This window comes from Onychostruthus taczanowskii, unplaced genomic scaffold (assembly GCF_017590055.1).
Source record: "Onychostruthus taczanowskii isolate IOZ18803 unplaced genomic scaffold, ASM1759005v1 scaffold53, whole genome shotgun sequence".
Classification (NCBI taxonomy): Eukaryota; Metazoa; Chordata; class Aves; order Passeriformes; family Passeridae; genus Onychostruthus; species Onychostruthus taczanowskii.
Window position 1 is genome coordinate 3,201,688 of NW_024502902.1, and position 27,483 is coordinate 3,229,170.

General features: G+C 56.0%; 1 protein-coding gene across 3 annotated transcripts; it reads right to left on the reverse strand.

The window, feature by feature from the left end:
• Nucleotides 1-4,414: 4,414 nt before the first annotated feature.
• On the reverse strand, nt 4,415-27,266 carry LOC121342468 (TRIO and F-actin binding protein). 3 transcript variants are annotated; one of them, XM_041416948.1, is made up of 22 exons: nt 27,233-27,266; nt 25,925-26,129; nt 24,470-24,603; nt 23,970-24,081; nt 23,246-23,447; nt 22,524-22,845; nt 21,623-21,755; nt 20,276-21,262; nt 19,909-20,004; nt 14,622-14,678; nt 14,205-14,273; nt 13,711-13,800; nt 12,803-12,912; nt 11,799-12,354; nt 11,106-11,216; nt 9,000-9,147; nt 8,389-8,500; nt 7,758-7,917; nt 7,305-7,418; nt 6,925-7,011; nt 5,902-6,059; nt 4,415-5,213 (listed from the first exon to the last, which is right to left on the reverse strand). In XM_041416948.1, the coding sequence occupies exons 2-21, from the start codon at nt 26,036-26,038 to the stop codon at nt 5,904-5,906; spliced, it is 3,870 nt and encodes a 1,289-aa protein (XP_041272882.1). In that variant the 5' UTR covers nt 26,039-26,129; nt 27,233-27,266; the 3' UTR covers nt 4,415-5,213; nt 5,902-5,903. The 3 variants fall into 3 exon arrangements, with proteins under 3 accessions (XP_041272882.1, XP_041272883.1, XP_041272884.1); XM_041416949.1 differs by lacking the exons at nt 19,909-20,004; nt 20,276-21,262; nt 21,623-21,755; ... (4 more) ...; nt 25,925-26,129; nt 27,233-27,266 and adding an exon at nt 17,846-18,675; XM_041416950.1 differs by lacking the exons at nt 19,909-20,004; nt 20,276-21,262; nt 21,623-21,755; ... (4 more) ...; nt 25,925-26,129; nt 27,233-27,266 and adding an exon at nt 18,323-18,674.
• Between the last annotated feature and the right edge of the window lie 217 nt (nt 27,267-27,483).

Here is a 27,483-nt window from a genome sequence, read left to right on the forward strand (position 1 = left end):
ACCTCCCAGTGGTTCAGTCTAGCATTCAAATACACACTGAGCACCTCTCAATAGCCCCTGAGTGCCCTGTGTGTTCAGGGCCATGAAAACCACCTGCCAGGGAAACACAGATATATGCATCAATAAAACATCCATATAGATACATAAATACAAACATAAATACAGAAATTGAAATAATAGAAATAGTAGAAATTGAAATAATAGAAACAGAATAATAGAATCATAGGGTTGTTTGGGCTGGAAGAGACCTTAAAGATCATCTAGTTCCAACTTCCCTGCCATGGGCAAGGACACCTTCCACGAGACCAGCTTGCTCAGAGCCCCATGAAGCCTGGCCTTAAACACTTTCAGGCATCCACAGCTCCTCTGGGCAACCTGTTCCAGTGCCTCATCACACTCCCAGTAAAGAATTTCTTCCTAATATCTAATCTAAACTTGCCCTCTTTCAGTTTAGAGCCATTCCCCCTTGTCCCATAACTACATTTAAATAGAACTAGGAATCTTTGATGTGAAGACCTGGCCTGGCAGAAGACACTCAGGCCCCTGATGCTTTCCCACACATGGAAGGACCCAAGTGCTTCTCCTTGAGTCTTCCTCCCCAATGGAGTTTCTTCACATGCTCTATTCCATTTGGGGAGTGGGAAAAGTTCTCAGCACCTGCAAACCTTTTGATTTAATTAGGAGCAAACTGTTCCTAATTGTGGAGAGGAATACCCACCCTCCTGCCTCCCTTGGGGTTTGCTTTCGTTTAACAAATAAATGGCTTTCCATCCCATATGGAGCACACGGAGCTCTGTTGGCCTCTGTGCAACACTTTGACCGGCCGAGGGACCTCTCATTTTTCCTATCTGGGAATGAACGGCCGGCGCTGGCTGCCTGCACGTAGGCAACCCCAGGCGCGCAGATAAGGCACCATCTGTTTTTATTTGCATCCAAGTTTGTAACCGTCGCGCGTGGCTCGCCCCCGGCCAGGCTCTGAGGGGAGGTTTAGGAATTGGCCCCCGGGGCTGGCACAGCACCACGGGCTGCCCGAGGAGCTCCAGCCCTAAAACCCAGGCAGCGATTATCAATCCAGTGCAGCGATGGGAGGCGAGGCGGAGCGGGGAAAGGCGGCAGATGCTTTACCTAACTTTGGCCACCTTAGGGCTCTAATCTCACTCGCTCACCTGGGCAGCTCCTGCTGCTGATCCGGGCTGCTCATCCTCCTCCGGCGGGTGCCGCTGCTGGCAAACAAACATGCTCTCCCCTGTGCATGGCGGTTCTGGCCCTTTCACGCAGACTAGATCCCTACTTTTAGTCAGTAAAACTAAGGGGAAGATCCCGTGCCCCCGGGCAACTCACTGGAGGGTAGGCACACAGGTGGTCACAGCTCGTCGGGCTGCTGCTGGCTTTGCACATGGGGGGCAACCTGGCCAAAGCAACCCCCAAGCACCCCAGCTGACACTGGAATGCACTCCTTGAACTTTGCACTGTTTTGACAATGCATCTTTAACATGAACTGGTCAGGACTGAGAGGATGAGAGCGTTTTCCAGCCCCTGGCAGGATGTCAGGCCTGGAGGTGGAAGGCAGATGCTGCCAAGCAATGCAAGCCCTGATGCCTCTGGGAAGTGGGTCCAGCGCTTTTGGCACCCCACTGCAGGCAGCACAGGGGACTCATCCAGAAGGAAGAGTTATTCCCATAGGCACGTGCCACCATGGCAGTCTTGGGTTCATGCCTGTATTTTTGGCCACAGGAGCCTGCCACCATGCCCAGGATGAGGTGGGTCACCACCTGCACCCACTTTTCTCCTCAGGAATTGCTACCAAAGTACTCCAAGCCTCCCAAGCCTTCCCTTTCTGGCATTATTCTGCAGAGATTGGGAAATCCTACATCTCCAACAAACCCCAGAGGACAGAGCCTGGCAGAAGAATCCTCTCTGTAATCCTGTTTACCTTCTCCTCCCTGCCTGCACTGAGTTCAACCAGACCCCACGGGGATTTACACTTTTCCAGCTGCAGATTTCGTCTTAAATGGTCAAACCGTGTCCACTGTGGATGTGCTACGGATCCATGGGGTAATAGCCCCTGCCTTGTAGGGGCAGAACAGCTGTTCACAGGCCTTTGAGAGCACCAGGGCACTTCTGGTAATTAATGCCAGAGATAACATTTCATTTTACCCAGTTTCCATTTCAGAGAGACTCAAAATCCCCAGCAGTGGGACTTGGTCCTGGTGGCACTCAGATCCAAGTGCTTCTGTGCTTTTTTAAGAGCAAAACAGGGAAACTAGCTGCAGTTCCAGCTGTGCTCATAAGAGTTCCATATCTGAGTCCCCGGTGTGCAATGCAGTGTGGTCAGCCCAGCATGAAGCCACTCAGCCTGGCCATTTCTAGGGGCAGAGCAGGCGCGAAGGATACAAATAAATGGCAAAGGGGCATCACCCCTGACTGCTGGACTGATTACCACTGTTTTAAAAGACTTATGGGCTGCTTTTTAAGGCCAAGCTCCTTATGTGAGCTGGGGTGCTGGCTCCCACACAAGCACGGTGCTGTAGAGCTGTGGGTTTTCCCTGTGCCTGAGGCTGGGATGTTTCTCACAAGCAAGCGGATGGGGCACATCCATCGCTTTGGGATGTTTTTTGGGCTCCGCCAGCCATCACACCTGTCACCCGCGGGCATTTTGGCCATCTCCTCTCCTGGCCACTGTTCCCCTGCCCAGGACCCCTGTTCCCAGGAGATAAGGACGTGGGGACGACGGGGTGACCATATCGCACCGACGCAGGCGAGACAGGCTCTGCCTGATTAACGCCGTGCCAATTTTGGAGGCGCGTCCCCCATGGCCCCGGGATGAGGGGATGACTCGGCCCTGCCAGGGGCTGATCTGCAGCCACAGAGCCTCAAGGAGGGGCAGCTCCACCGCATGTCAGGGGCACGCACATTTCGTCTGTGCTTACACCACGCGCTTATCGGGCTGAGCAGCCCTCGTCTGAAAGGCAGAAAGAAAACAACACACCACCCCAACAAACCAACCCAAACACAAGATACCAAACTCTTCGGGGAAGGGACGGGTGAGCAGGGTGCTGAGCACTGTGCAATTGCTTCCCCTCTGCTTGCCCCCAGTGCCCCACTTTTGGGAGTTTCCTTCCCCAGGAGCAGGTACAACTACGCAGACTGTTGTTTGACTGGTTATTTTTTCTAAAAAACACACTGTCCTGAACCCTTTTTTCTCCTCCTCTTTTGGCTCCTATAAATCCTCATGGCAAGACCAAGCTGTGCAGCCTGAAAACAGCTGCCCTGAGCTGTTCTTTCACCTCTTGCCATCCCATGGGCAAATCCCCCAAATGCTCACCCCTTTCCAAACACGATGGCAACAGCCATATCCTGCTGGGAGACAGAGGGAAAAGCCTGGACCTTGGGCAGCATAGGGACAGAAGGGTTTCTAGGCAGAGGCAGGAGGCCAAAACCCATCAACAGCAAGCCCTGGTGCTTGACAGGCGTACTAGGGAGCTGAGCTCATTGCTTGGACTCTTGCACCATCCACTGGGTTGCCCAAGGGCCTTGTGCACATGACTAAAATCTGCAACCCAATTTTACCAGAATTGGTGACTAACAAAGTGATCTGCTTTTCCTAGGGAAAGTAGTCCCTGCAGCCCTTCCCAAAGGAAGGGCAGGTCTTCTCCCTCTTGCCCTAGGGGATGCCAATACCATGGCAAAACAGTGCTACCCTAATAGCCCTCATTTCAGCTGCCACTGCATTCTTACACCCTGCTTCTATCCCTAGGTCTCACAGTACTCCAGTCTCTCAGCCAACACATCTGTCACCTCCATCCAAGAATCCTCCTTAACCCCTTTGTCTTTCCTTCTTCAGATGCTGCCTCTAGCCCCAGCATGTGACCACAATAAGATCTCTTCTCTGTAGAACAACAGCTCCTATTTATTTCAGGATGGGGCTGAATTAGTAGTAGTCACCACCAGGTCCTCTGTCCTGACAAAAAAACAACATGCTTCACACAAAAACCAAAAGGTAGAAAGCATTTATAGTCTCTGTCATCTCCCCAGGATCTCTCTATACTGTTTACTCTGTCAGCAATTTGCAGTGCCATGTACCCTTCCAATACTGGATTTACTAATGCAGCCCAGGCTCAGCTCTTCCTCCATGAGGCTCAGGGTCACATGGAATTTTGGGAGCAGTGCAGTGAAGCAGATATTTTGTCCCTCAAATGCAAAGGTGGGGCAAACTGCTCGATAACAGCACTGCAAGGCTCCTCTCACCCTCTGGTCAGGGGTGCTCCTGTTGCTTTCCCTCACCAAATCCTGAAGAAAGGAAGTAACTGGTCAGTATACACTAAAACCTAAAAAAAAAAAATTACACATAAACAGCCCTCACCACTGGATTAGGGCCACATGGCAAGCCTTCTTCTCAAGAAACACATTTTTCTCAGCGAAAGGGGAAGATTTTATTAAGTTAAAAGTGGAAGGGCACAGCGGAGCAGCAGCAGCTGTCACCTTGGGGAGGTTGGCTCGGGCGGGTGCAGTAGCAGCCTCACAGCTCCTCTTCCCCAGAAAGAAGCCCCGTGGCTCTGGGCTCCTGCCAATGCAGGTTCTTGCAGGAGCCAAAAGGGCAGCCACGGAGAGAGAGCTCGGTCATGTGGACTCTTGCCAAGGTGTCCTCTTTCAACCATCTCAGGCAAGCACAGCCATGGCAGACAGCCCCGGCGGCTCCCTCCTATGGCTTGCGCGTCTTCTCCGCAGGTCCCTGGGGGTGGCACGGGGAGGGGGAGCATGGTCCTTGCCGTACATCCCAGGGGGACCGTGGAGACATTTGGAAGAGAGGGAATATGTGCCAAAGGTGGCTGTGTGTGGCCAGGAGAAATGGGGCTAGAAAAGGGGGAAAAACCAGGTTCTCTTTTTCAGGTTAGAGAAATGCTGGTGATGTAGTAAAATTTTCCTCCTCCTCTTCAACTCCTTTCCATGGGGAAAAAAATTCCTCTATAAAATATAATTTTCACATATAAAATCCTGAGGAAGGTGCATGTAAGGAGCCAGTCCAAACAATGTGCTCAGGTATGCAGGCAAAAAGGGTTCATCAAAAAAGCTTTGGGAGGGGAGTGAGGAGGTTGGGGGTGTGTGGGACTCCTTGCCAAGGTGGCAACGGATAGGGATTCAACCTCCCTCTCCCCATGAGTGAGGAATGGAGCAAATACAAAACAAGAACAGATAACAAACGTAGAGCAGACCTAGAGAGAGACAAAACCAGACATGGTTTAGAACGATTCCAGTGAACACAGAAATGCCATCCCTTCAGCTCCCTGGGCAGGTGGCTGTCTGGTGCCCTGCTACACTCCCACTCATCTCAGCACCCATCAGCAAGCGCTGGTGGAGCAGGGTGAGCCCAATACAACCAAGAAGCAGAAGCACTCTGGACAACAGGACGCCCCCATTCCTGCCACCCTGCTCCCCCCATCTGCGGCAGAGATGCCTGCAGGTGAGCGTGGGAGAAGGGCTGGGTCTAGTCGGGCCTGCTCTGATGCAGACCTAAAATTATCGTGCTGCGATAGGGAAACCACTTCAAAGGTGAAGGGAGCAGAAACACTGCCTACACAGGACTACCCACACTGTCACCCAAGCCACGGAGCAAAGGCCAGTATTTGCCTGGCTCCCACAAGCAGCTTGGTGAGGAGTGATGGGCACTGGCTGCATCAAGAGCACCATGAGAAGGGAGCTGGAGCCCTTGGGAGGACATCAGGGCCAGCAGGAGCGCCAGCAGTGCAGGCTAAGAGGATGCGAGAAGCCGAGAAGGACAAGTTTAAGCCTAAAGTTTCAAAACGGATTGGAGCAGGAGAGACTGGCAGCTTCCAGGGCCCTGCAGCAGCCAGTCTGAGCCACCTGCACCCGCAGGGGACATGCCAGCATCCCCAGGCTCACCGTTACTTGCTGTTGCACAGCGACTCCTTCTCCTGCAGAGCCGCCATGGCCAGGCGCAGGTGCTCCTTCAGCTGCTCGATCTCTCGCTCCGAGCGCACCTTAATGTGATTCAGCTCTGCATAGACGTCTTGGTATTTCCCTGAGGCAAATCTCTTGTCCTGCCAGGGAAGGGAGAAGGGTCAGGCAGGTTGCAGGGCTGATTTTAGGGAGGGTGGCAGCAAGGTGAGCCCAGAAGGAGAGCCAGCAGGTGAGGAGGGGAGAGCTAGCCTTGGGTTTGAAGCCCATCCCAATCTGGGCTAGGCAGAAACCATTCAGAAGAGAAGCATGGAGGTATCACTTTGCACACACCAGGCCAGGGAAGAAGGCAGAGACACTGGTCCCACAGCAGCAGGGATGTGCAGCACCAGGTTGAGGAGGTAATGTGGGCTTTTACACAGCTTGTGTGCATGTGGGGCAGCCATATGGGAAACATAACCAGGAACGCAGGCCACTGAGTGAGCTGGGTGCAGCTGGTTATGTGGCCAAAAACTTATGTGAGTAAGTTATAAACTCCTGGAGCACCACTGAATTCCAAAGTCTCTTTCAGGTTCCCCTTTGGTAGGGGCCTTTGAAAATTCCTCTGAAGGAGCTGCTGCCAGTGGAGGGAGCAGCACACCCAGAAACAGTGCCCAAGGAAACCCATCCACTCAGAGAGGGGACAGCTAGAGGAAGCAGAATGCCAGACAGCTTTCATCCAGGTTTCCCACTTGCAAAGGTGGTCTCCTGCCTTGTCCATGCTTGTGTGTGCATACATCTGGGGAAATCTGCAGCTCTGTGACTCCTCCCTTGTACAAGCTCAGCCTGTGCCAGTCTGAGCTGTTGGAGCTGCTATGTGCTCTGCTGCCAGCAAGGACAGCACAGGCAACAAGAGGGTTTGTCTCAAGCATCCCATCAAACCCAGCCTGACCCTGCTGATACACAGCCCTGCTGCTTCCCTGCCTTCCCTCTCCTGCTCTTTCCCAACTGCTCCCAGAAAACACCGACCTTTTGCATCATCTGCAGCTCCTCCCGGAGGCACTGCACCTCCTTCTTTACGTACTGGAGCTCATTCTCCTTCACCCGCAGCAGCACCTGGGCCAGAGAAGGGGGAGAGGAACCAGAGGTGACTCAAGAGCCACCGCCTCGGAAGGGCCGGCAGGCCCTGGCGCAAGCGCAGCGGTGGAAAAGGAAGGAAGGGCCAGAAGGGCTGGGGCAGGAAACGGCGCAAGCAGCTTGAGAGAGCAGCGGAGAGGAGCCTTGCGCTCTGCTTCCTGCACCGCTCCATCCGTCACCCCCTCCCACTTGCTCCAAGCCAAAGCCACCAAGAGGAGACTCCCAGGACAGGCGGGGATGGAGGAGCGGGGCAGCCAGGGGGACCCCCGTACCTCCAGCTCGCAGGAACTCCGCTCGTTGTTGTGCGAAGTGCGGTCCCCAGAGCCCCGTGATGAAATAAAGCTTCGCAGCTTCCCGATCTCGTCCGAGAGGCGGGTCTGCAGCTCCTGCAGGCAAAGCCAAAAGATGTCAGAGTAGCCATGGCACAGAGCTCTCACTGTCCTGACCATTCCATCTCCTTGGCAGACCTTGTTCAGCTTAGAGACCATGTTGTAAGCCCCAGTCCATAGATAATGGCAGCATCTGCATCCAGCAGAACACACTCGCCATATGTAACGCCACAGTTAAGATGGCCTCTAACTCTTAATCATTTTATTTCTGATGGTAAAATCTCAGAAGGGATGAAATATGAACAAACAGGGGAGTTTTAACAGAGGGGCTGTGCTGTGTGAAGGAGGAACATGCTCCAATGCTCCTCTCTGCTGGCAGGAAAGCCATTCTCTTGCCTGATTTTTCTGGAGCAGGTCCTTCCCCTCCTGCTGACAGCGCTCCAATATCTGCTCCCGCTCTTCTGCCTTCTGGGTGAGCTCCCCGATTTCCAGGCACTTTTGGGAATACTGCTCAGAAAGCACCTGCAGTTCCCGCTTCAGCGACTCCACATCCAACCTGCCAAAGAGGCACCAGCTCATCGCAGCCCCAAAACCCTTGCCAGCTCCTGGCCCCCGGCACTGCCCTCCCCCTGCCATGGCCAGTCTCTGCCCACATCAGTCATTAGCACAAGACAAAGTTCCCTGTGAACCCGAGCTTCAGTTCCTGCACTCCTGCACATGAGCATGGTGCTTCTTGGAGCTCCGAGCCATGCAGAAGAAACGGAGGAGCTTTCCATAAAGAAAATAGAGGGGAAATAACTATAGGCATGAGGAGGTGCTATAGGGAAAAAAGCCAAGCAGGGGACAAACTTCACATCCCTACAGCTGCAGCAGCCCTGGGAGCCACTACTGGGCACCCAGCCCTGAGGAGGAAGCAGGGTGAAGTGGCAGGAGGAAAAGCCCAGGACTAGAGCTACAGATGGAGTGTGGTGACAGCAGCACAAGGCAGCATCACTGGGCAAGGGGAGTGACAGAGAAGCTTTCTTACTGGTGCTGCTTCTGGAGGGCTTCTGGAAGCGAGCTGCATTGCTGGAAGCTCCGTGTCCTGCCCAGCTCCTTATTCATTTCTTCTCGGTGGGCTTTCTTCAGTGCCTCAATGGCTGCAGAGGGGGACAGTGAGAAATGGGGGATCAGGCTGTGGCAGCTTCATGGAAAACACACTGGAGAACTGGCTAAGCTCTCACCACTGCAGGTTCCCAGATCCCTCTCTGCAGATTCCCCCTCTTCCCTTTCTTCCCTCAGGGTATTCCCCATCATCTCCACAGTCCAGGATAATCACGCTGCCAAGGGGACTGACACAGGGCACTGTGGGAGCTCTCTACCATTTGTGCCTTGCCTACCTACAAGAAAGTGCTGGTCCTCTCCCACCCATCCAGAGGCATGACCCCATTTCCTTCAGTATCTTTACCACCCCAGCTCCACCAGCGCCTCAGGAGCGAGAAGCACCAAAGCTCGTGCTCCAAGAGCGCCAGCCTCACACCAGTACAGTCGACAGTGTGGCTCCAGAGGACTGGGGCGTCTGGCTTCTGGCAGGAGACATTTGGGGAGCAGCAGGAGGGACCCAGCTGAGCAGGGCCACAGCGTGGTGTTTGCTCCTACCTGCTGCTGTAGCCGCCGCCTCCTCTGCCAGGAGCCGCTCCTTCTCCTGCCGCAGCCGCTCCAGCTCCCGCTGGTGGTGCCTCTGCAGCTCCTCCATCACTTGCTGGTGGGATGACTCCATCTCAGCCAGACTGCGCTCACAGGCCTCCTGTTGTGAGGAGGAAAGGAGGTGTGAGAGACCAGAAGAGAAGGAGGAAGGGCTTGGGCCAGGACAGACACCTGGCTCCAAGTCCAGGGACATTTTGAAAGAAGTGAGACTACTTCCCAGGAGGGTCTTTTCCTTCTGAAAGTGAGGTGGCACTTTAATCACTGAACACAACCATTTTACAGGGATACACATCTTGCAACTCTGCTTTGTGCTTTACAGAGGAAGAATGTTCCTGTAGCTCTTAAAACTAAAGCAAGACAGGAACATCCCTCTTGGTCCAAGAGCTGGGAATAACATGCCCAACACCACAGTCCCAACCCTACACCAGGCTGCACTGCCTGGCTGGAAGAGATCAACAGAGGGAACTGCATCTCAGTATCTGCCTTTTAAATGAAGCTGCACCCCCTGGAATCAATGAAAACTGAGCCTCCTCTCCTGAAAAGTGACACCCTGCAGTACCCTGAGACAGGATGGAGGCTGCCAAAGAGCCCTCCCCACAGCCTAGTGGTTAGGGATCCTCCTCACACAGCTCTCCCTCCTTTCTCATGGTTCTGAGACCAAGGGGATGGTTCTTTCTATGCTGAGTGCTATGATTAACTCGAGCTAGACCAAAGAAAAGAGGTTCCCACCTTGGCACTACGCCTTCACTCCTCCTCCACATGCTGGCAGTGCCTCCCTGAGCCTCTGAGGAAGGATTTGTTCACCAACAAACCATGTCATTATGATTAACAGCCTGGGCCTCAAGGACATCAGCAGAGAGCTAAGACATCATCACATCCCCCAACAGCTCCTTGCCATCTGAGAACTAAGGCTCATACAAAAGACACTGGAACATGTTGTGTGAATGCAAACCCTTCCTGGCTACTCCTCTCTGCTGTGATGAGGGGAGCTAGGAAGCTTCACAGAACAACAGAGGAAAAGGTGAGGAATCAACCTGGTGATCTATCCAGGGACCAGTTGCAACCCTTGGCAGATAGAGAGAGTGAATCCTTTGGGGAAAGGCCAAGTTTGGTCTCAGATGTGTAATGTTGTCTTTTTGAGCCAAGTTATTAGGAAGATAAAGAAGTTCCTCCCCCCTGCTTTTGCTTTTTTTTTTTACCATAAAGAGGCCTGTAAGCTGTAAATATTAAATCACGATAACACAGAGTCTGGTAAGTTTCTGGGCTGGGTACTACAAGGCTTGTGGGTTTCTTTATCTGCGCTAGGTACAGCCAACGTTGTGGAACAGACTTCACCAGCCCCAATTTCCTGCCCTGCCACCCCCCTCTGCCCCGGTATCTTCCAGCACATAAGGCCCATCCTGAAAATCCCACTCTATGGTCAAACGGCAGCCTCCACACAGGAAATCCCTGCGGGATGTGACCCTGCTTGCTTTGGATCAGTCCATGAGAGGGGAAAATAAATAAACAGAGAGAAGTGAGAGGATGAAGCATGAGCAAATTCTGCTTTGCTGGCTCTCCCACATGCTGTCCCAGCAAACGAATGGGCTGTGCTGTCAGTGACCTTCAGGGCTGGGGCTGTCCCCAGGGACTGGCTGACTGACTGACTGCTTCTAACAAGACACGTGGGAGCCCCAGTTAGCAAGAACCACATGTGGTGAGCACCAAACCAACAGGGAATGACCAGAGGCTCAGCAGGAAGCTGCTGATGCCCTCCTGAGCTGGGGGATGGCTCACCCCACAGCCCAGAACAGCATCGTGCCCACATGCAAAGCATGACACAGATCCTGCACCTCTCCCCAAATTATCCTTCTCTCCCTTTATAACCCTGGCCCCTTTAAGGCCAGGCAACATGCATCAGCCTTTATGTAATTAACATTGATTACAAATGGGCCCAGTTAGGGTCACCATGGCAACCCAATGATTAGCGATACCTGCTCGGCAATAAGCTGCATGCCAGAATTTCCCAGTTTGGTACTGGGAGGGACCCCCAAGCCCCGGGTCCGGCACTCTACTCACCTGTGAGATGTACCCTCGGGGCACATGGCTGTCCCCCTGGGATTTTGCTGCCTCCCGAAGGCTCTCGTTTCTGGCCCGGCAGGACTCCAGCTGTGCCCGCAGTGACTGGATCTGTGCCAGGCAGGACAGAGAAAGATCTTCAGCCAAGGGTGGAAAAGTGCCATGGCCTGACCAATGTGCCACATCCAAACCCTGGGCTTAGGGATGGGGAGGACAACACATGGCCAGTGGAGGCCTCTGCTTCCCCAGCAGCCTGCCAAGAGACCACACTGGCAAAGCCAGCCCCAGCCTGCTTAGTGCCAGCAAGGAAGGGAGGAGACATCCCAGCTTTCAGAGGTGGATCCATGCTGGAGGAAATCACCACAGCTGGCAGGTGAAGAGCTTGCAGGCTTGGGAATAGCCAAAGAAGAAAGGCTGTGAATGTACTCCCAGGAAACACAGATTCCACACAAGTAGTGCCAGCAAATAAATTATCCTGGACCAAAACATGCTCTGGGGAACCTCTGCAGGTGTGTGAGAGCTGGCCTCTAGCCTTGCATTACCAGGTTCCAAAGCTTCCATGCACTTGAGGAGCCAGAAAGAACCTACATCTCCCTGCACCTCTGCCTTGCTCTTCTGCAGAGCCTCCTGTAGCCAAGCACCACATTAAGGGGCCACCAGAATCCCAGAGATTCAGAGGAGCGATGCTCTTACCTCCTTTTTCAGCGCCTCATTGCTGTCTCCCTGGCCCCCCTTGCTCTGGTTCAGCAGTGTTGTCAAGGGCACCCGCCGCAAGTCCTTCAAGGGCAGGCGCTCCAGCTCCAGCCACTTCTTCTCTATCTCCTCGTTCAGACGGATCCGCTGGTCCTCCGAAAGCGGAGGAGTGGGGAGGTCCTGCTCCCCGGCCTTGCGGGAAGGGTCCCCTGCTGGGCCATCGCTGTTTGGGATCCTGCCATCGGGGGTCTCGAACCACCTCCGCCTCTCCTCTGAACGCATGGCCAGATCCCGCTCCAGCTCCTCATACCTGGGAGTTCGGTCAGAGACCTTCAAGCTCCCTTTCGTCCTCTGCAGGGAGCCCTGATTTCCAGGGTCTTGTGGCAAGGGAGACAGCTCCACGTAGTCAAAGGCATGGCGCTGCCCCTCCGCCTTCCAGTGACTGCCCTTCGAGCTCCCCTCGGAGCCTGAGCCCGGCCGCTGCTGCTCCTCCGTCCGGAGTGAGCCTTTCTGGGGAACACAGTTACGGAAGTTCTCCTTGTCACAGTCAGGGAGTCTGAAAGCAGAGCAGGAACTGGTGAAGGAGAGGCACCGTGTGGGAAAGGATGTCAGCAGGGCACTCCCAGCTGCTCAAGGCTCAGACCCTCACTCAGCCCAGACTTACAAAACCCCACCCTGAGTGCAGAGCTGGGCCTGTAGCACCCCATCCCTCAGGGAAATGGATTTCTCCACCAGGAAGCAAGGATCCATCCTGGTTGCAGCTATGCTGGTGAAGAAACTAGTCTAAACTTACGTGGTGAGGCAAAAAGCAGGTACAAGGAAGGGAGCCATCAGGCTCTCAACCCCTGTCACTGGCTGGTGTAACCAAACCACTTTCAGAAGGAGCAGAGGGCAGGGCTGCTCTGGGACTGGTGAGATTTCCAGAGGGGCCTTCCTTGCCTCTGCCAGTCAGGGTAGAGGGACAGCAAGGGAGCAGAGGACAAGCAGCACTTGGCAGCTCTTACTTGGTGACGTCTGGAGCACTGACTGGGCGCACATTCTTCCTCAGGGCCTCGATCCAGTTGCGCCGGATGCCAGAGGTCATCGCTGACAGGGTGAAGACGGCATCCTTTGTCTGCAACAGGGAGGTGACAGAGGCCCTGTCAGCACCCAGGGGATGTGCAGCAGCTCCCTCTTGCTCCCTGAGACCCACAGCCACTTGCATACACCTGTGCTGGGCTGTTAGAATGGCCACCCTCTCTCAGGCTCTTGGGGGCAGGTGGAGAGGTGGGAGGGGTGTTGGAGGTGGATCCTTCATGAGACCATCTCCAAGCAAAGGCAAAAGAAACCTCGGCACACTGTGCCAAACACGCACTGGTGCAATCCAGTTGTTCAGGTGCCAGCACGGGTGTACAGCAGCAGGGAAACCCAGACCATGAAGTGCCCATCCCTGCACACCCACAGAAATACCATTTCTCATGCTGCCTTAGCAGCCACCTCCTGCTGCTACAACAAATAGCCAAGGACAGAACCGTACTGGGGCTGGATCCAGGGCACAGGTTGTCACTCAGAGCATGGTCAGCCAGGTTACACCGAGATCTGCAGTGCTCACCACTCCCCCCTGCAGCTGTGGAAAAGTTGCCTTGGCCAACACACTCAGACACTCCTGGCATTTAGCTTGGCTCCTGGACTGCCTCCAGCACAGCCTTCAACCAGCCCTGCAAAGCCTCCTCCTCCTCCTCCTCCTCCTTCCTTCCTTTGCAGGCAGGCAGCCCTGATGTCCCAGAGCACTGTCACGCATGTGTCAAAAAAACAACCTTGGGCCACCAAGTTGGCACAAGATCTGTACGAATTGCCTCTCAGCATCTCGGCACGGGAGGGAGCACACATTCCCAGCCCGTGTCCCTCGGTGCCGCCGCTGCCGGACACTCACGTGTATCTGGAAGCCATAGTTGCGCTGCACCGCGAACTCCGTCACATCCGTGCAGGAACGGAGGTCGATTTCTCCGTCAAGGTCATCAGCCTGCAAGCAGAGCCACCCGCTAGGACATCAGTGCGCAGCCAGCTTTGAAAAAGGCCACCTCTGCCTTCATCCCAGGGTTCCCTAAGAGCCAGGCTCAGCTCTTTGGGAACCAGGCTCAGTTCCCCAGCCCAGCATGGGCTGCCAGCAGCATGGATGGAGAGCATCCCACATACCCAGCCACAGGACCAGCCCTTCTCCCCAACTCCCTCCACTGACAGTCCCCCCAGACTTTGCCACCCTGCCTTCATCCTTTTCATCACCCCTTGGCAGAGAGCAGCTTGGCACCTCAGCCATCCCACAGGAGGACATGGTGCTGCTGCTTGTCCCTGGTCACACCAGAGCTGTGCTCCTCTGCTCCTGGCCAGGAAGGAAGGAAGGGCTGGTGAAAGGCCGGCCGTGCTTACCTCCTCTGCGTTCGAGTCCCGGTAATACCTCAGGCTCGAGTCGGTCAGCACGAACCAATGTTTCTTCCACTGCAGGCGCATCGGGCAGGGGGAGGGAAGGGAAAAGACAGGAGGGAAATGGATAGGCAGTTACCAGGGAAAGCGTAGGAACAAGGAAGGACGCTCTGCACTATGACCTCTCGGCCTTCTCTTCCCCCTCCTCCCTCCCAGATACCCCTCGTGACCCTCAGCTGGGAGAGAGGCACTCGATGAACCTCTGTGTCCACACACCGAGCGAGGACCTCCACCAAAGGTTTCCCACTGCCTTTCCCAGCAGGAGAGACCTCAGTAAACAAGGAGGAAGGAAATCAGCTGGCTCACCAGGGCTCTCCAGCAGCAGGGGATAGGGGAAGAGGAAGACTCTCATCTGAGGCTTACCTCTCCAGGCTCGTCCAGGATGGACATCCATCCCTTCTTGAAATTGAGAAGATCCGGCTGGAAAAAAACCAGAGAATTACTGTCTTGGAGTGACCCACAAAAGGGCTTTCCATGCCACTGGTGGAAGGTGAGTCCCCTGTGGCCAAACAAAAATGGGAATAGCCTTTTAGGAAACTCATAGGGCTATGCAACCCTATGGCAAAAGAAAACTGGGCATAGCTCTCAGCAGCAGTCATTCCTGCAAGAGGAAGCAGGAGATAAGGGAAGAGGTTCAAAAAAAGTAAAGGAAAATATGCAGCAAAGAGGTTTCCACAAGGTGCCTCAGAGGTATTTATTCAGAGAGGGGGAGGCAGGGACAAGGAGAGTGGGCAGAAGGGAGTGCTCCACCACCACCAATGGGGCTTGCCTCAGAGATGGAGACAAAGCCACAAAGAACCAGACACGCCTTGTCCCAACCCTAGCTGTCCATGCCCCAGAGCTACGTCCCTCTGGTAACTTCACCACCAATCATTTATTAAAAACATAGTAGCTCAGCTCTCACCAAAAACCTACAGGAGGCAATTCAACAGCTGTGAAAACACGTTGACTTTAAACGATGTGCCCCAGGGTAGAGATGAAGTCAGTGCCTGATCCTCTCCCCTCTCCCTCCAAGGTTCAACCCTTTCTGAGATTCTGAGTTTTTCTCTTACCCAGTTCTGTCTGCTCCCCCCCACTACAGAGTCTGCCCTCTGCCCAGCCACAGTTACAGAAGATAAGAATGAAGAGAATTTCACCCAGATTACCCTGTGCCACAAAGAAGTTTCCACACACTCTCTACCTCCTCCTAACCTCATGTCGCTGCTGCAGCATCCCAACCAGTTTATCTTCTTCCCAAGGTGGAGCACCAGAGAGCTGACTCAGGGGAACCTCTCTCCCTAGCTTTGGCCCCAGCCAAACAGGCTCGAGCTAGTCCCTCCTCCCACCCCTGCCGGCTCCCAGGAAGTTGCACCATCAAAGAATTCAGTCCAACGCCTCTTCTCCCATGGAAGTCAGTTTGCCAACCTGCCCCTTCTCAGGCAGCCGAACCAGGCAGGGACAGAGTTGGAGAAGCCACGGTACCAGAGCTGGACCTCCCAGAGGTCCAGCACCAAACCTGCCAGTCCTGTGCAAGCCACCAGCAGTCCCTACATGTCACAACCACCAGCTGAGACAGAGCTGGAGAGAAGGAGGTGGCTCAGCAGCCGACGGCCACTCTACATCCCCAGAACAAGCCCAGTGGCCAGCCACACTGCCCCACAAGCCCAGCTCCCTGGCTGTACAGCCAGGCCAAGCCTTTCCCTGCTTTCATCTCCCTGAGCTGCTGCTCGTGGGTTACACCCAAGGTTATGGGGCGGCAAGAGCAGAGTATGTGCCGGCCCACCCTGGCGCTCTGGCTGTTGGTTCAAGCAGGAGCAAGGAGTCCTGCCAAGGGGAGGTCACCGCCTGCTGCAGCTTCAGGCCTGGCCAGAAGCATCCGGCAGTCCTGAGCTCCCTGGGAAGGGAGGGAAACCAGAGCGAAAGGACGTGGGGGGCTCCCAAACCTCATCTGCTGCTGAAGTGACAGGCACTGCTGGCAGCCAGGAGACAAGGGGGATTTATGCACCTGCATCAACCCAGATCTATGGTGGCTCCATTGTTGCCCTGAGAAAGCACCCCAAAAATTAATTCTTTCTCTGCAGCAGCAGCTCCACCCTTTTTCCCGTTATTCCTTCCAGTCCGGTGACTTAAGCTCCAGCTCTGAATTCAGAGTGGTGAGAGGGAAGGAAAGGAGACAAAACATCAAAGTACAACCAGCCCCCTCCTGGGACGCACGTGCGCTCAACAGAAGAGAGAGAGATGGACAGGCTCCATGGAGGCAGAAAAACAATACAGGGAGACAGTGGGGCTGTTGTACAGATCAGCTGGGTCTCATCTTATTGAGGATTTACAATCCCAAAGAATTAGGTGCCAAAATAATTAATATTAATGGGATGCATGCCGCTGGAAAAACTGCCATGAAGTCCTGCCAAAACTGCTGCCCCCAGTGCAGTCCTGGGGCCAGAAAATCCCCCTGGAGGGCTTTTCCCAAGCAGGCAAACTGCACAGGGTTTCTGCCTTCCCTACCAGCCTTAGACACAAAGCTGCATCTTCTATAGAATTGTCTTGGAACTATTCTTGTCACAGCGGGGTCAGCACCATAAGTAAAGGCCTCAGTTTATACACAAAGTGCTTAAAGCCACTTTTCTTCCCTTCCCCACAACCAAATCCCATTTCCTCACCCAGCATAAAAGCTGGGATGAGTGTGGAGCTCAAGTAGACCCCTCATCCAGAGGAAACAGCCTAGCAGTGGGAGGAGGAAACATCCAGGAAAGCCGAGCTGCTGGGAGAGATCCGGGTTCCAGAGATGCAATGATGTGGCAGGATGCACCCCCGGCAGAACGCGCAGCCCTGCAGCTCGGGGCTGCGGCGGGCTTGGGAGGTGGTGGCAGTGATTTTGCCCAGTTGCATCCATACCCTTCTAAGTTTTATGTTCAGCCCCACAGCTGGCCAGGGAAAGGCACTGGAGGGGCTCCAGGTAGCTGGGGACATAGGTGATTTCTGGAAAGACTGGCTTGCAACAGCAGGTTAAGGAGCGGCTGCTGCCTGCTCTGGTTGAAGAAGGGCTACAGGGAAGGTGATAACAGTCTGTAAGTATCCGAAGAATGTAAACACCAAAGAAGGAAAAGGGACAGGGTGGGAGCAAAGGAATTGCTCCCGGGTGGTACTGAGGCGCCAGGATGGAGAAGTGGAGGAGAAGAGGCTGCGGGAGGCTGAGAAAGCTCAGTGTCCAAGCAGGATAGTCAGGTGTGTCCTTTCATCACCAGCCTTTGTCATTAACCTGCCTCCCGCTCTTCCCAAAATCTCCTGAGCAATGTAGGCTCTGAGGCACTGCTTCCTCCCACCTTCGGGAGATGGTGCAAGGGGCTCTCAAGCCTCCCGGAAAACACAATGTCTCCTCTCCTCTAAAAAGGGAACCCACTTCATAAGGCGCGGGCCTCAGGCCAAAACACAAAGCAAAACCGCTCCAGCTCAGCTGGGCGAAAGCAAAATCACTCCCAGCCCGAGCACACATGCAGCTCCCGAATCTACACGTGCAGTGAGAAGAGCCAGCGACGACGGGCTCTCCCTTTCCCACCGCCCCCGTGCGAAACGCCGGCGGGCACAGCCCAGCCTGTCACCTCCATTACCCCGCTCGCTCGCGGCCGGCAGCCGCCTGCGCCAAGGAAGGTTCGCCCCAGGGGTGGGATGCTCCCTGCCCCAAACCGCATCTGTTTCCCACAGGGAGCCGGAGCTCCCCACGCCCGGGGGGGCACCAGTTTCGCATCCGACTGCGGTCATAGGTGCGCTGAGCTGGCCTGGCCTCAGCCCGGTCCACGCTCACGCTTATCGGCGTGGGTGGTGCCCACCGGGGCCGAAGCGGCCACGGGGAGCTCTGGGGGGACCCCGGCGGTGATGGGGAAGGGAACCAAGGAAGAACCGCCACAGGGGTTCTCGAGAGCGGGAGCACAGTCCCCCGGGGAGCTGCGGCCCCAGAGAGCCCCGCAGGCGGCGGCTGACAGCTGGGGTCCCCCGCCCCCTCCCAGCCCCGGGCTGTACCCCGGGCTCCGCAGGAGGAGTCCCCGCGATCACGGCCCGCCAAGCCCGAACCCCAAGTCCCGACTCACCGTCATGGCGGGGGCGCCGCGGCCGGCGGGGCCGGGGCCGGGGTCGCGGCGGGGCCGGGCGCTGGCAGCCAGGGCGGCGGGGCGGCTTCAGCGCCCGGGCGGCTGCCACGGCCCCACCATGCCCGCTCCGCCGCCCGCCCGCGATCCCCGCGCGCCTCTTTCTTTTTTCTTTCTTTTCTTTCTTTTTTTTTTTTTTTTTTTAAGAAGAAAAAAAGAAAAGGAAAAGGAAAGGAGGGGGGGAAAAAAGAATACCACCCCAAAAAACTTTTCTTTCCTCCCCCCAGAACTTCCTGGGAGGACCCGGGCAGGCCAATGGCAGCCGCCGCCGCCGCCCCGACCGCCCGCAGCCAATGGAGCCGCCGGGGCGGGCGAGGCCGCCGGTCCGCACGGAAAGGGGCGGTGGCCCCGGGGCGTTGTGGACGGGACGGGATGGGGGCGATGCTGGGGCTGAGCCGTGTCCCTTTCCCGCCTCGCTGGCCCGGGAAAGGTGAAGCCCTGGGAGGGACGGGTTCAGCCGCTGCTGCCCCGGGAAGGGACTGCCGGGAGCCCAGCCCTTACCCAGGCAGGGTTTGCTCCCAGGCTGGGATTTTTCGAAGGCAGGGGTTTCCAGCAGTGCACACAATGGAGTCCTCGCCTTGGAGCCTGGGGCCGCTCGGTTTTATCCGGCGAACTGAACCTCTCTGGGCTCATGGCAGGGGTGGTAGGAGGTCACAGGGTCCCAGTGCCCCTGGAAAGCCATGCCGCTGGGAATTGCTAGAGAGGATCCCAAAGGAAAAGGGGAGAGGGGCTGTGCATCACAATATGCCAGGCTCTACTGTGCAATCACACCAAAGTGATGCTTCTTGCTGCAAGGCAAAGGGAAGATGCCAGAGCTCAGTGCTGAAGAAACCCAACACAGCTGGGGCAATCTGGCCCGGTTGTACAGGGTGAGTTCAGGGCTTTGGGCTCCTCTCTGGCCTGATGCAGGGAAGTGAGGGAGAGGATGTCACCCGTTTCGAGTTTCAGAGGCCTTTGACAGCCTCTTTCCTGGCTGCAGTTTGTCCTTGTACAAAGAACAAAGGCAGGTCCTAGCAGAGGATGACCTGGCTGAGATGACTGATGTGCGCAGAGGGGGACAGAGGCAGGAACTTGTGTGCAGCTGCCAGCTACATGGGCTCCTGGAATACTTCCTGCAGCCCCCCATAGCTCCTGCAATGCCACTTTGCAGGAGTGCCAACACAATACACGGTATCTTCTTTCACACCACTAAAGCCCACTTCATCCCTGTAAAACCCTCGGTGCCATCACAGCACTGGCCAATAATAAAGAAGAGGAAAGCAGCTGTACTGAGACTTTAGTCCCAGGTCTACTGTTTGCCCTTCTCTGGCTTTATAAAAAGGCTCTGTTCCTCAATTTCCCTACCTGAGAAATGGGTGAAGGAAAAAGTGAAGGGGAGTGTTGGTGAGCACAGTGTTCAGGACATCAGGGGAAGGCAGCACCATGCTGGACCTGCTCAGGTCAAGTGCTGGAGACCTAGGTCCTGCCCTCAGTGACCCCCAAAGAAGGGCAGCTGCCCTCCCTCACGATTCCGAGGGCCTGGCCCCTACCTTGTTGCGCTTCTTACTGGCATTCAAATGTGGCTGTGGGCTTCCTGAGGAGCCAGTGCTGCTTTGTGGTGGGAAGGGGCTTCCACCCAGCTGGGGCTGCAGGGGAGAAAGCAGGAGCTGAAGCCATTGGGGTTTAGTCCTTACCTCAGTTTCCTAGATCTGAGCATCCATCTCCTGGCATGAGGCACGGAAGAAAGCATCTTCCCTCCCCCCAGTGCCAGGCAGCCACTACAGTTTCCCTGGAGAAGCAGAGGATCCGAGGGAATCAGGGTGCACATAATTGCAACCCAGTGGACCCACCGAGTTTGTGCTTGCCAGTTTTAGGCCTTGCAGGGTCCCCATCACCTCCGGCTCCTGCCCTACTCACATGGTAAATGAGATGACTCTTCCTCCCCCAGTCAGTTTCCAGTGGCTTCTCAGGGCTGTGTGTATCTCGTGCGTGCTCGGGACCCTTCCAGTCCTCCTCCAGATGCTGTACTGGACTCTCAGGCCTTTTCCAGCTGTCTTCAGGCCGTAGTCCCACATCCAGACATCTAGCAGGGTTTTTCCAGTCCCTTTCCAGCTGGCGCATCACATCTGCATGGCACACGGGCATCTCTTGGCGCTTCCAGTCTTTCTCCCATGCCTGTGCTTGATGGGCATCCCCCCGGCCCCTCCAGTCCTGCTCCAGTGGTCGTGTTGGGCTTGTGGGGCGCAGGGGCTTGCCCCGGCCTTTCCGGTCACTGCTGGTGCCCTTTGCGGGCTGGGAGGAGGTCAGCTTTTCCCGGAGGCTCTGCCAGCTGCATTCCGATGGCTTCCTGGGCCCTGCTAGCTGTGGCGGCTCCCCCGGCTTCACTCGTTGCTTCTCTGCCCCCCGCACCAAGCTGGGAGGGGAGATCTCCTTTTGGCTTTTCCTCGTGCTCTCTGTACGCCTCCCGGGACTGAGGGCCCGTGGTGGTGGTGGCCCTGCCCGGCTCAGCCTGACGTTATCTGAGCCCTTCCCAGCACCTGTGGGGTGCAGGGAATCCCCTCGGCTCTTCTTCTCCAGTGCTTGCCGTATACCCCCTGCTTGCCAGGTGGCTCGGCCCCTGTCAGAGTTTGGGGGGCGGGCAGGCTCCCCTTGGCTTCTCCAGCTTCTCTCAGTACGACAGGGAGGGTTCACGGGCTCCCCTGCTCTCCTCTCCGGCCTGCGGGATGGGCTTGCGGAGCGTGGGCTCCGGCTGCCTCTCTCCAGCAGCCAGCCAGGGCTGGCAGGGCGTGGGGAGTCCCCCCGGGTCCTGATGACCTTCTCAGGGTGCCGAGCTGGGCTGGGGGAACGCCGGGGCTCCTTGGGGTCTCTGCTGCGCTGCTCGAGCTGCCAGGAGAGTCGCTGAGCCTGGGTCACAGGGGAGAGAGAGCAGGGATCCTCTTAAAGAAGCGCCAATGAGCAGGACAAGATGGGATTAGGGCTGGCAGGTGATTTGGTTAAATGGTTCCCCAGAGAGCAGTTGCATTCCTGTGCATGGAGCCAGTCCACACTGTAGAGAAGCCTCTTGCACCCAAAGGGTGAAAGGGCTGCTGCATTTTAAGAGCCAAGGGTCCCAGTCCATGACAGAGGGAGATCTGGGATTAAAGGGAAGAGGGAGAAGGAGAGTGAAAGAGAGAAGCACATGGCAGAAGAAGAGGAAAATGTGACAGGAAAAAGCAACTCAGCTTGCAGAGCTGGATGAGGTCCTGCTGTGCAGCCAAACCTCACCTCCCTGGGCAGGTTGGGGCTGGACCGCCTCCGAGTTAGGTGGCCTTTGCTGGGTGGCACCGGCGTCTTGCCATCGAGCCGCTCCACACGGCCCTCCTCCAGAGCCTGGAAGGCCTCCAGGGTCTCTGATTTCCTGTGGGCACACACAGTTGTTCCAGCTGCCACCCTGCTCAGCTTGGAAGCAGAGCCTCTGCAAACCCTGCTCCACCTTAGCCTGACCCCACCGACCTGCACCTGCCCCAGACACCGTGAGTGCTGTAGCCTCTCCCTGTCCCCACCAACCACCTCTGCTTTCATATCCTGCTGCCTCACCCGTGTCTTCTTCATACTATTCCTCAAGCTTCCCTCCATCTTCACATCCCACCCACTTGCTGATACTTTTACATTCCCTCTTTATGACCCCTCCTGCCCTGTGCTACCAGTACTGGAGTCACTCTCGCGCCTCCAGCTAAAGCCTAAACAGCTACTGGGTACTTCTTGGCATCCCCTATCATTTCCTGAGTGGCTCCTACAGTGAATGTGGAATCCCTGGGGAGCTATTGGTGCTTGGATTGGGGAACACCTCTTTCCTGGCCCTTTTACTGTGGGGAGCCCTGCTTTGCAGCACGTCTTGCAGCTTCCAGGTGGCTGTGAGGATGAGAAAGGTGGGCTGCTCCTTTCCAGCAGTGCAACTTAGCTCCACCTTTCCAACAGCCTCAGCTGCCCGTGTGCTGCAATGGAGGAGGCTCTGAGCCTAGATCCAACCCTTGCTTTGAGGGAAACTTAAGCGCAGCTGAAAGCTGAGCTCTGCCATCTAGCCCTGCCTTCCTCCTGAAGAACGGCAATTCGGGAGGGGGCCCCCCAACAGCATGGAAGGGCAATCCCCTGCCTCTGACCACTGAGGAGTCCCGTTACTTCTCACCTGCGTTCGCATCCAAATATCCTCTCCACCTCCACTCGGCCAGGGCTGAGTGTCCGGGAACCACAGCGGTCAGCAGCGTCCCGCTGCCCGAGGCGCTTGGGCTTGGGCAGGTCTGCCAGCACCGTGTACTCCTGCCTCTCCAGCCCGTGCCCGTGGGACTCCCGGAGCCGTGGGCCAGAGAGGGACCCGCTGCCACCCAGCAGGTCGCTGCGGGCCGGCGGGGAGCCGGCCGGGGCGCGCGGCAGGGTGGATGCCCAGGGAGGGTCTGTTTTTCGGTGCTTTGGCCAGCTCTCCTCGGGCTTCTGGCTGGCAGGACGGCGCTCTGGGACGGGGAGAAGGCCGTTACTGGGGGAGGCGCGAGCGACGCGGGATGCCACCACGTCCACGGCAAAGCAGGTCTTCGGAGGAGAGCTAGAAATGGTCCAGGAGGGCAGAGATAAAACCCAGACTCCCTCGAGGCAGGGTGGGAGCACTGGAACACTTCGAGCCGAGGGCATGCCAAACCATGCAGATAGAGAGCACCCGAGACGCCCACGGTTCACAGTCAGCACACATACAGATGGACTCTCACACGGTGCCCATGGATGTGGTGAACACTTCCTGGGACCAGAATTAGATAAAGAGATGCTAAACCTAAACAGAGATCTGCCTTGAACCTCAGAGACCCTTGGATGGAAAGCAAACCAGAACCAGGATCTCACACAGGAGCAAACCAAGAGTACCTGCTTTCAGTGGACAGGTTTCTTTCCTAAAGTTCTGGGCTTCAGTTCTCACCCAGGATCCAGAGGGAACAGGCTGAGCCCACCGGGGGCTGTCTGCCTGTGGGGCTCGTGACCGCACCTCCTCCTTATGGCCCAAGTAGCTCATCATGTCCCGTTTGCCCGATCCCAAAGTGTTGTCCCACAGCCGGGTCATTTCCCCTTCCTGGGAGACAAGATAGGGCAGATCTCTGCAATGGGGACTAGTAACTTCTGTGGGCTGAAAGGAGGTAAGAGTATATATGAAAAGTTACAGCCTGTTCAGCTCAAAGCTGCTGGTAAAAAGGAACCAGAAAAGGAGCTCTGTATCTGTAAGATGTTGCCAGACCAACGATGGCAAGAAACAACATAGAAAAGTCCACATGGGAGCAAGTCCACACAAGAGCAAATCTCGTGAGCTCTTTAGGGGGAGAGCCTCCGTTGTGGGGACTAAGAGTCTCAGCTGATCCCCCCTTAGAATCACAGAATATCTCAAGTTTTAAGAGACCCATAAGAGTCATCAAATCCACCTCCCTGCACATGATGGGCTCCTTCTTCCATCTGCCCAAGGCAGGAGAGCCAGAGGGGCAAAGTCAACGTGTCTGTGTGCCCAGGAACCTGCTGAATGGGCCCAGCAAAAGCAGCATTGAAGGGCCAAGGGAGCTGGGGAGACCAAAATAACCCAAACCACCAGAGATCCCCATCTCACCCTGGCAAGCGTGGAGTTGGCTTCAGCACAGGCGCTGGGGTCGGTGCCAGTTTCTCTGTGCTCGCCCTCAGCTCCGGGGCTGAGTGGGGGATATCGCCTGCTCTCGTGCCAGCTGTGGGGCAGGGAGAGAGGACAGCTGGTGGTCACCACAGCCCGCAGAGCTCAGGGGTGAGTGACAGCACTGGCAGCCCAAGCCACACTGACTCAGTCTCTACTGGATGGGCAGAGGCTGGCAGATCCTGAGACTACCAGCCTTGCTCTGGAGGGAATGAGGATGAAGAAGACTCTTTCAGGGGCCCCCTGACCTCTCCAGGGTCAGCCCAGAGGAATGGTTAGAGGGCATGGCACGGGGGTTTCTCAGACCTGTTTCCAGGCACCAGTGTGCAGAGCATCAGGAAAAAGGCAGCTGATTTCCCCCTGCTTGGCTTCCCGCTCCCCCTCCTCTGTTCTTCCCCCCGAAGGGGCCTGCTGGAGCAGCAGGGCTCCCGGCTGGTACTCACCGCTCCGTGCCCTCCGCCGGGCCCACACACACGTATACCTCGCACTGCGGGGCTAAAATATGGAGGGAGTCCCAGGACTCTCCTGGGGCTGCGTCGCTGCAGGCATCGCGCCCTGTGACCTCTGTGCCATGATCCTGCGAGGAAGAAGGGGTGCAATGGTGCTGTCAGCGTGCCAAGGATGAGGATGAAGGCTGCCCCTTGGAAATGCCTGCTCCTTCTACCTCCTCCGAGAGCGGCCTGGCCTCCAGGGCTCTTGATATCTCTCCCAGCCCACCGTTGAGATTTTTCTCCTACACCGAGAGGCCAGGGAGGCCCAGCACGCTCCTATTTGATGCTGAATGCTGCGGACATCCCAGAGACTGCATGTGTGCATGAGGGGTCAGGGAATCTGCCCCCCCATGTCGGCACTGATGCTGCTGGTAGCTGCTCTCCCTCACCAGCAGGATAGCTCAGGGAGAGGCAGTGGAGCCGAGAGGAAGGAAGATTTTTGCAGAAAAGGCTGTAGTCCCAGCCTCTGCCTCTCTCTGTCAGGGCTTGCAGGCGTCTCAGCATCCTCCCTGGCCCCCGTTACCTGCGGGGGTATGAGCAGCAGTGGGGGATGCTCCGGGGAGCCGGCTGTCTGCGCCGCCTTCCCTCCAGCGTCTCGCCTGCACCCGGATTCACTCAGAGCTGACAGCTCTGAGCAGATCGAGGGTGAAGGGCTGAGGTAACCTTAGAGGGCCCAAGGCCAGGAGGAGAGGGGGAGAGGGTGAGAGAGAGAGGGAGGCTCATTACTATTTCATCATCCCTGGCCAGTCGCTCCTGGAGGACGTCAAACAACACGAAACCCTCTGTGAACATGAAACCAGCTGCTGCCCAGTCAGAGACAGCCAAGTACCTTGTGTGTCCAGTCCTGTCCCAAAGGATCATGTCAGATCAAGGTATCTGGAGCACAAAACCCCATGAGATTTACCCCTCTCCTGCCTTCTCCACTGGGAACATCTTGCTGAAGCTGCCTCAGGGACAGAACGGAGCCCTGGCCCCAAGCCAACAGCTGAGGCCATAGGGAATCGACCAGGACCATATTTAAGGTGAGGCAAAGCTGTAAATGCCAGCAAGCGTCAAGCAGAGATTAATACAGGGCGGGTCCCTGCTCTGCCAGGCTCCAGTTCCCTCCTTGTAGCTTTGCATCTGTGACACCCCTGCTTTCCCTTCCAGGGAAAGGCTATCAAGCCCCTTGTATCCAGTGTCCAGCACTTCCCTGCTCAGCTTGGTTCCCAGATTTGGAACAGTTAAATGAAGCATTCCTATGCCTGGAAAGGGATGCCTCATAGAGATTTTCCCCACCAAGAAATCTAGAAATCGTGGCTGAGCCTTTGTCTTAGGGATTTCTATCTCTAAAAAGGCAGGTGCAGTCCCAGTAAAGAGGCCCTTAATGAAGTGTCCATAGCCTGCAGGTGGGATGGAGGAGCTCACCTGGACAGCATGCTGGTGAGCCCCTGCGGCTCGGAAACAGTGCTGGCACAGGCTCTTTGCAAATATGTTGGCTTCAAAGTTCATGCAAGGCACGTCATCCACTGAACCAGACATTGTGCATAGCAGGGACGAAGATCTTTGGCTGATGGGCTGCTGGCAGGGGCCAGCCAGGAGAAAAAGGAGGAAGGAACAGCAGCAGAAGAAGCTGTGGAAGCAGGAATGTTATTTCCAGACTGAAGTTTGCTGCTCCCAACTGTCAAGAGTGGAATCAAAGGGAACCCAGGTACAAGGTGATCCATACCATAGAAATACAGGTAATAAAAGAATGTCTCTAGCAGAGACCTCTTTTAGAAGGGGCACTGCTCTCTGAAATGACTGCTGACTCTCCTCTGTTTGGCAGTCCTTGTGAACAGAGGGAATGATGCACATGTCCTGCTATTTTGTTTGATGGAAATGTTCTTTCTCCCTTAAAAACCACAAAAACTAAACCTTTCTTCTTAATTATGTTGGTCATAAAGGGATGGCTCTAAGCAGCTTAGGAAATTTGGAAACCCACTGAGACTCTTGTTAATCCTGCTAAAATTTTCAGACCTGTAGGACAGCGGACTGCAAAACTGAAGGGTAACAAGCATTGTTAGCACGACAGCTGGGATCCACATTTCTCTTCTGTTTTCTTGCAAGCATCCTGCCCACCATCACCTCCTCTGTCCTGCAAGATTTGAGAGTGAGTCCTCAGATTTGAGAATGTGATCTGAGCTGGGAGGGTTCTGCCTAATTTTCCTGGAGGGGGCACCAACAGAAGGACAGGAAATCAGACCAGCATCTGAGAGGTGAACATGCCACTGGTGCCGTAAACATGGACATTTGAGTCAGAGCAGCTGATCAAGGCTACGGCTGCTCCTCAAAACAACAAAGGCCAAACGTCACTGCCAAAACAAAGCTACAATTTTTGTTTGTCAGTGCACCCATTTTTAGTTCAGCAAGTTGCACTAGCTGCCAGCCTTGCAGCATCCTTCCTCACACTGGGGCATGTTTGCTTGACTTGTTCACACAAAATGCTTGAGAGGAGCCTAAGCACTCCCCTGCGAGGGATGCAGCACAAAACACGCCATCATCGCTGCCCGCCACTGCCCATGGACTGCCACCCGTGGCTGGAACCCCTGGTACCCCACGGCCTGATGGGCAAATCATCACTCCCCACATCCCTTGGGGCCTGCTGTCAGGATAACGCTGCGACCCCCAGGGCCTCTGGCATGCATGCAGCCGGTCGTGCTCAGTGCTCCCAGTAGCTCCCAGTATCCCCAGTACCTCGGCTTCCCCACGGCTCCCGGCACGTCGCCGCCCGCCGCGCTCCCCCCTCAATGAAGCTCGCCGTGGGAACGGCGGGGCGCGCGGCCCCGCCCCTTCCCCTCTGATTGGTCGCCGCCGGGCAGCGATTTGAATACCGCCTCCTGATTGGGCGGCGGCGGCGCGCGGCCATGGCGCCCCCGGCGCGGGCTCCCACGTGTCGCGGGCAGCGGGCGAGCGGCGGGGCCGGGCCCGGGCACCGGCAGCGGCAC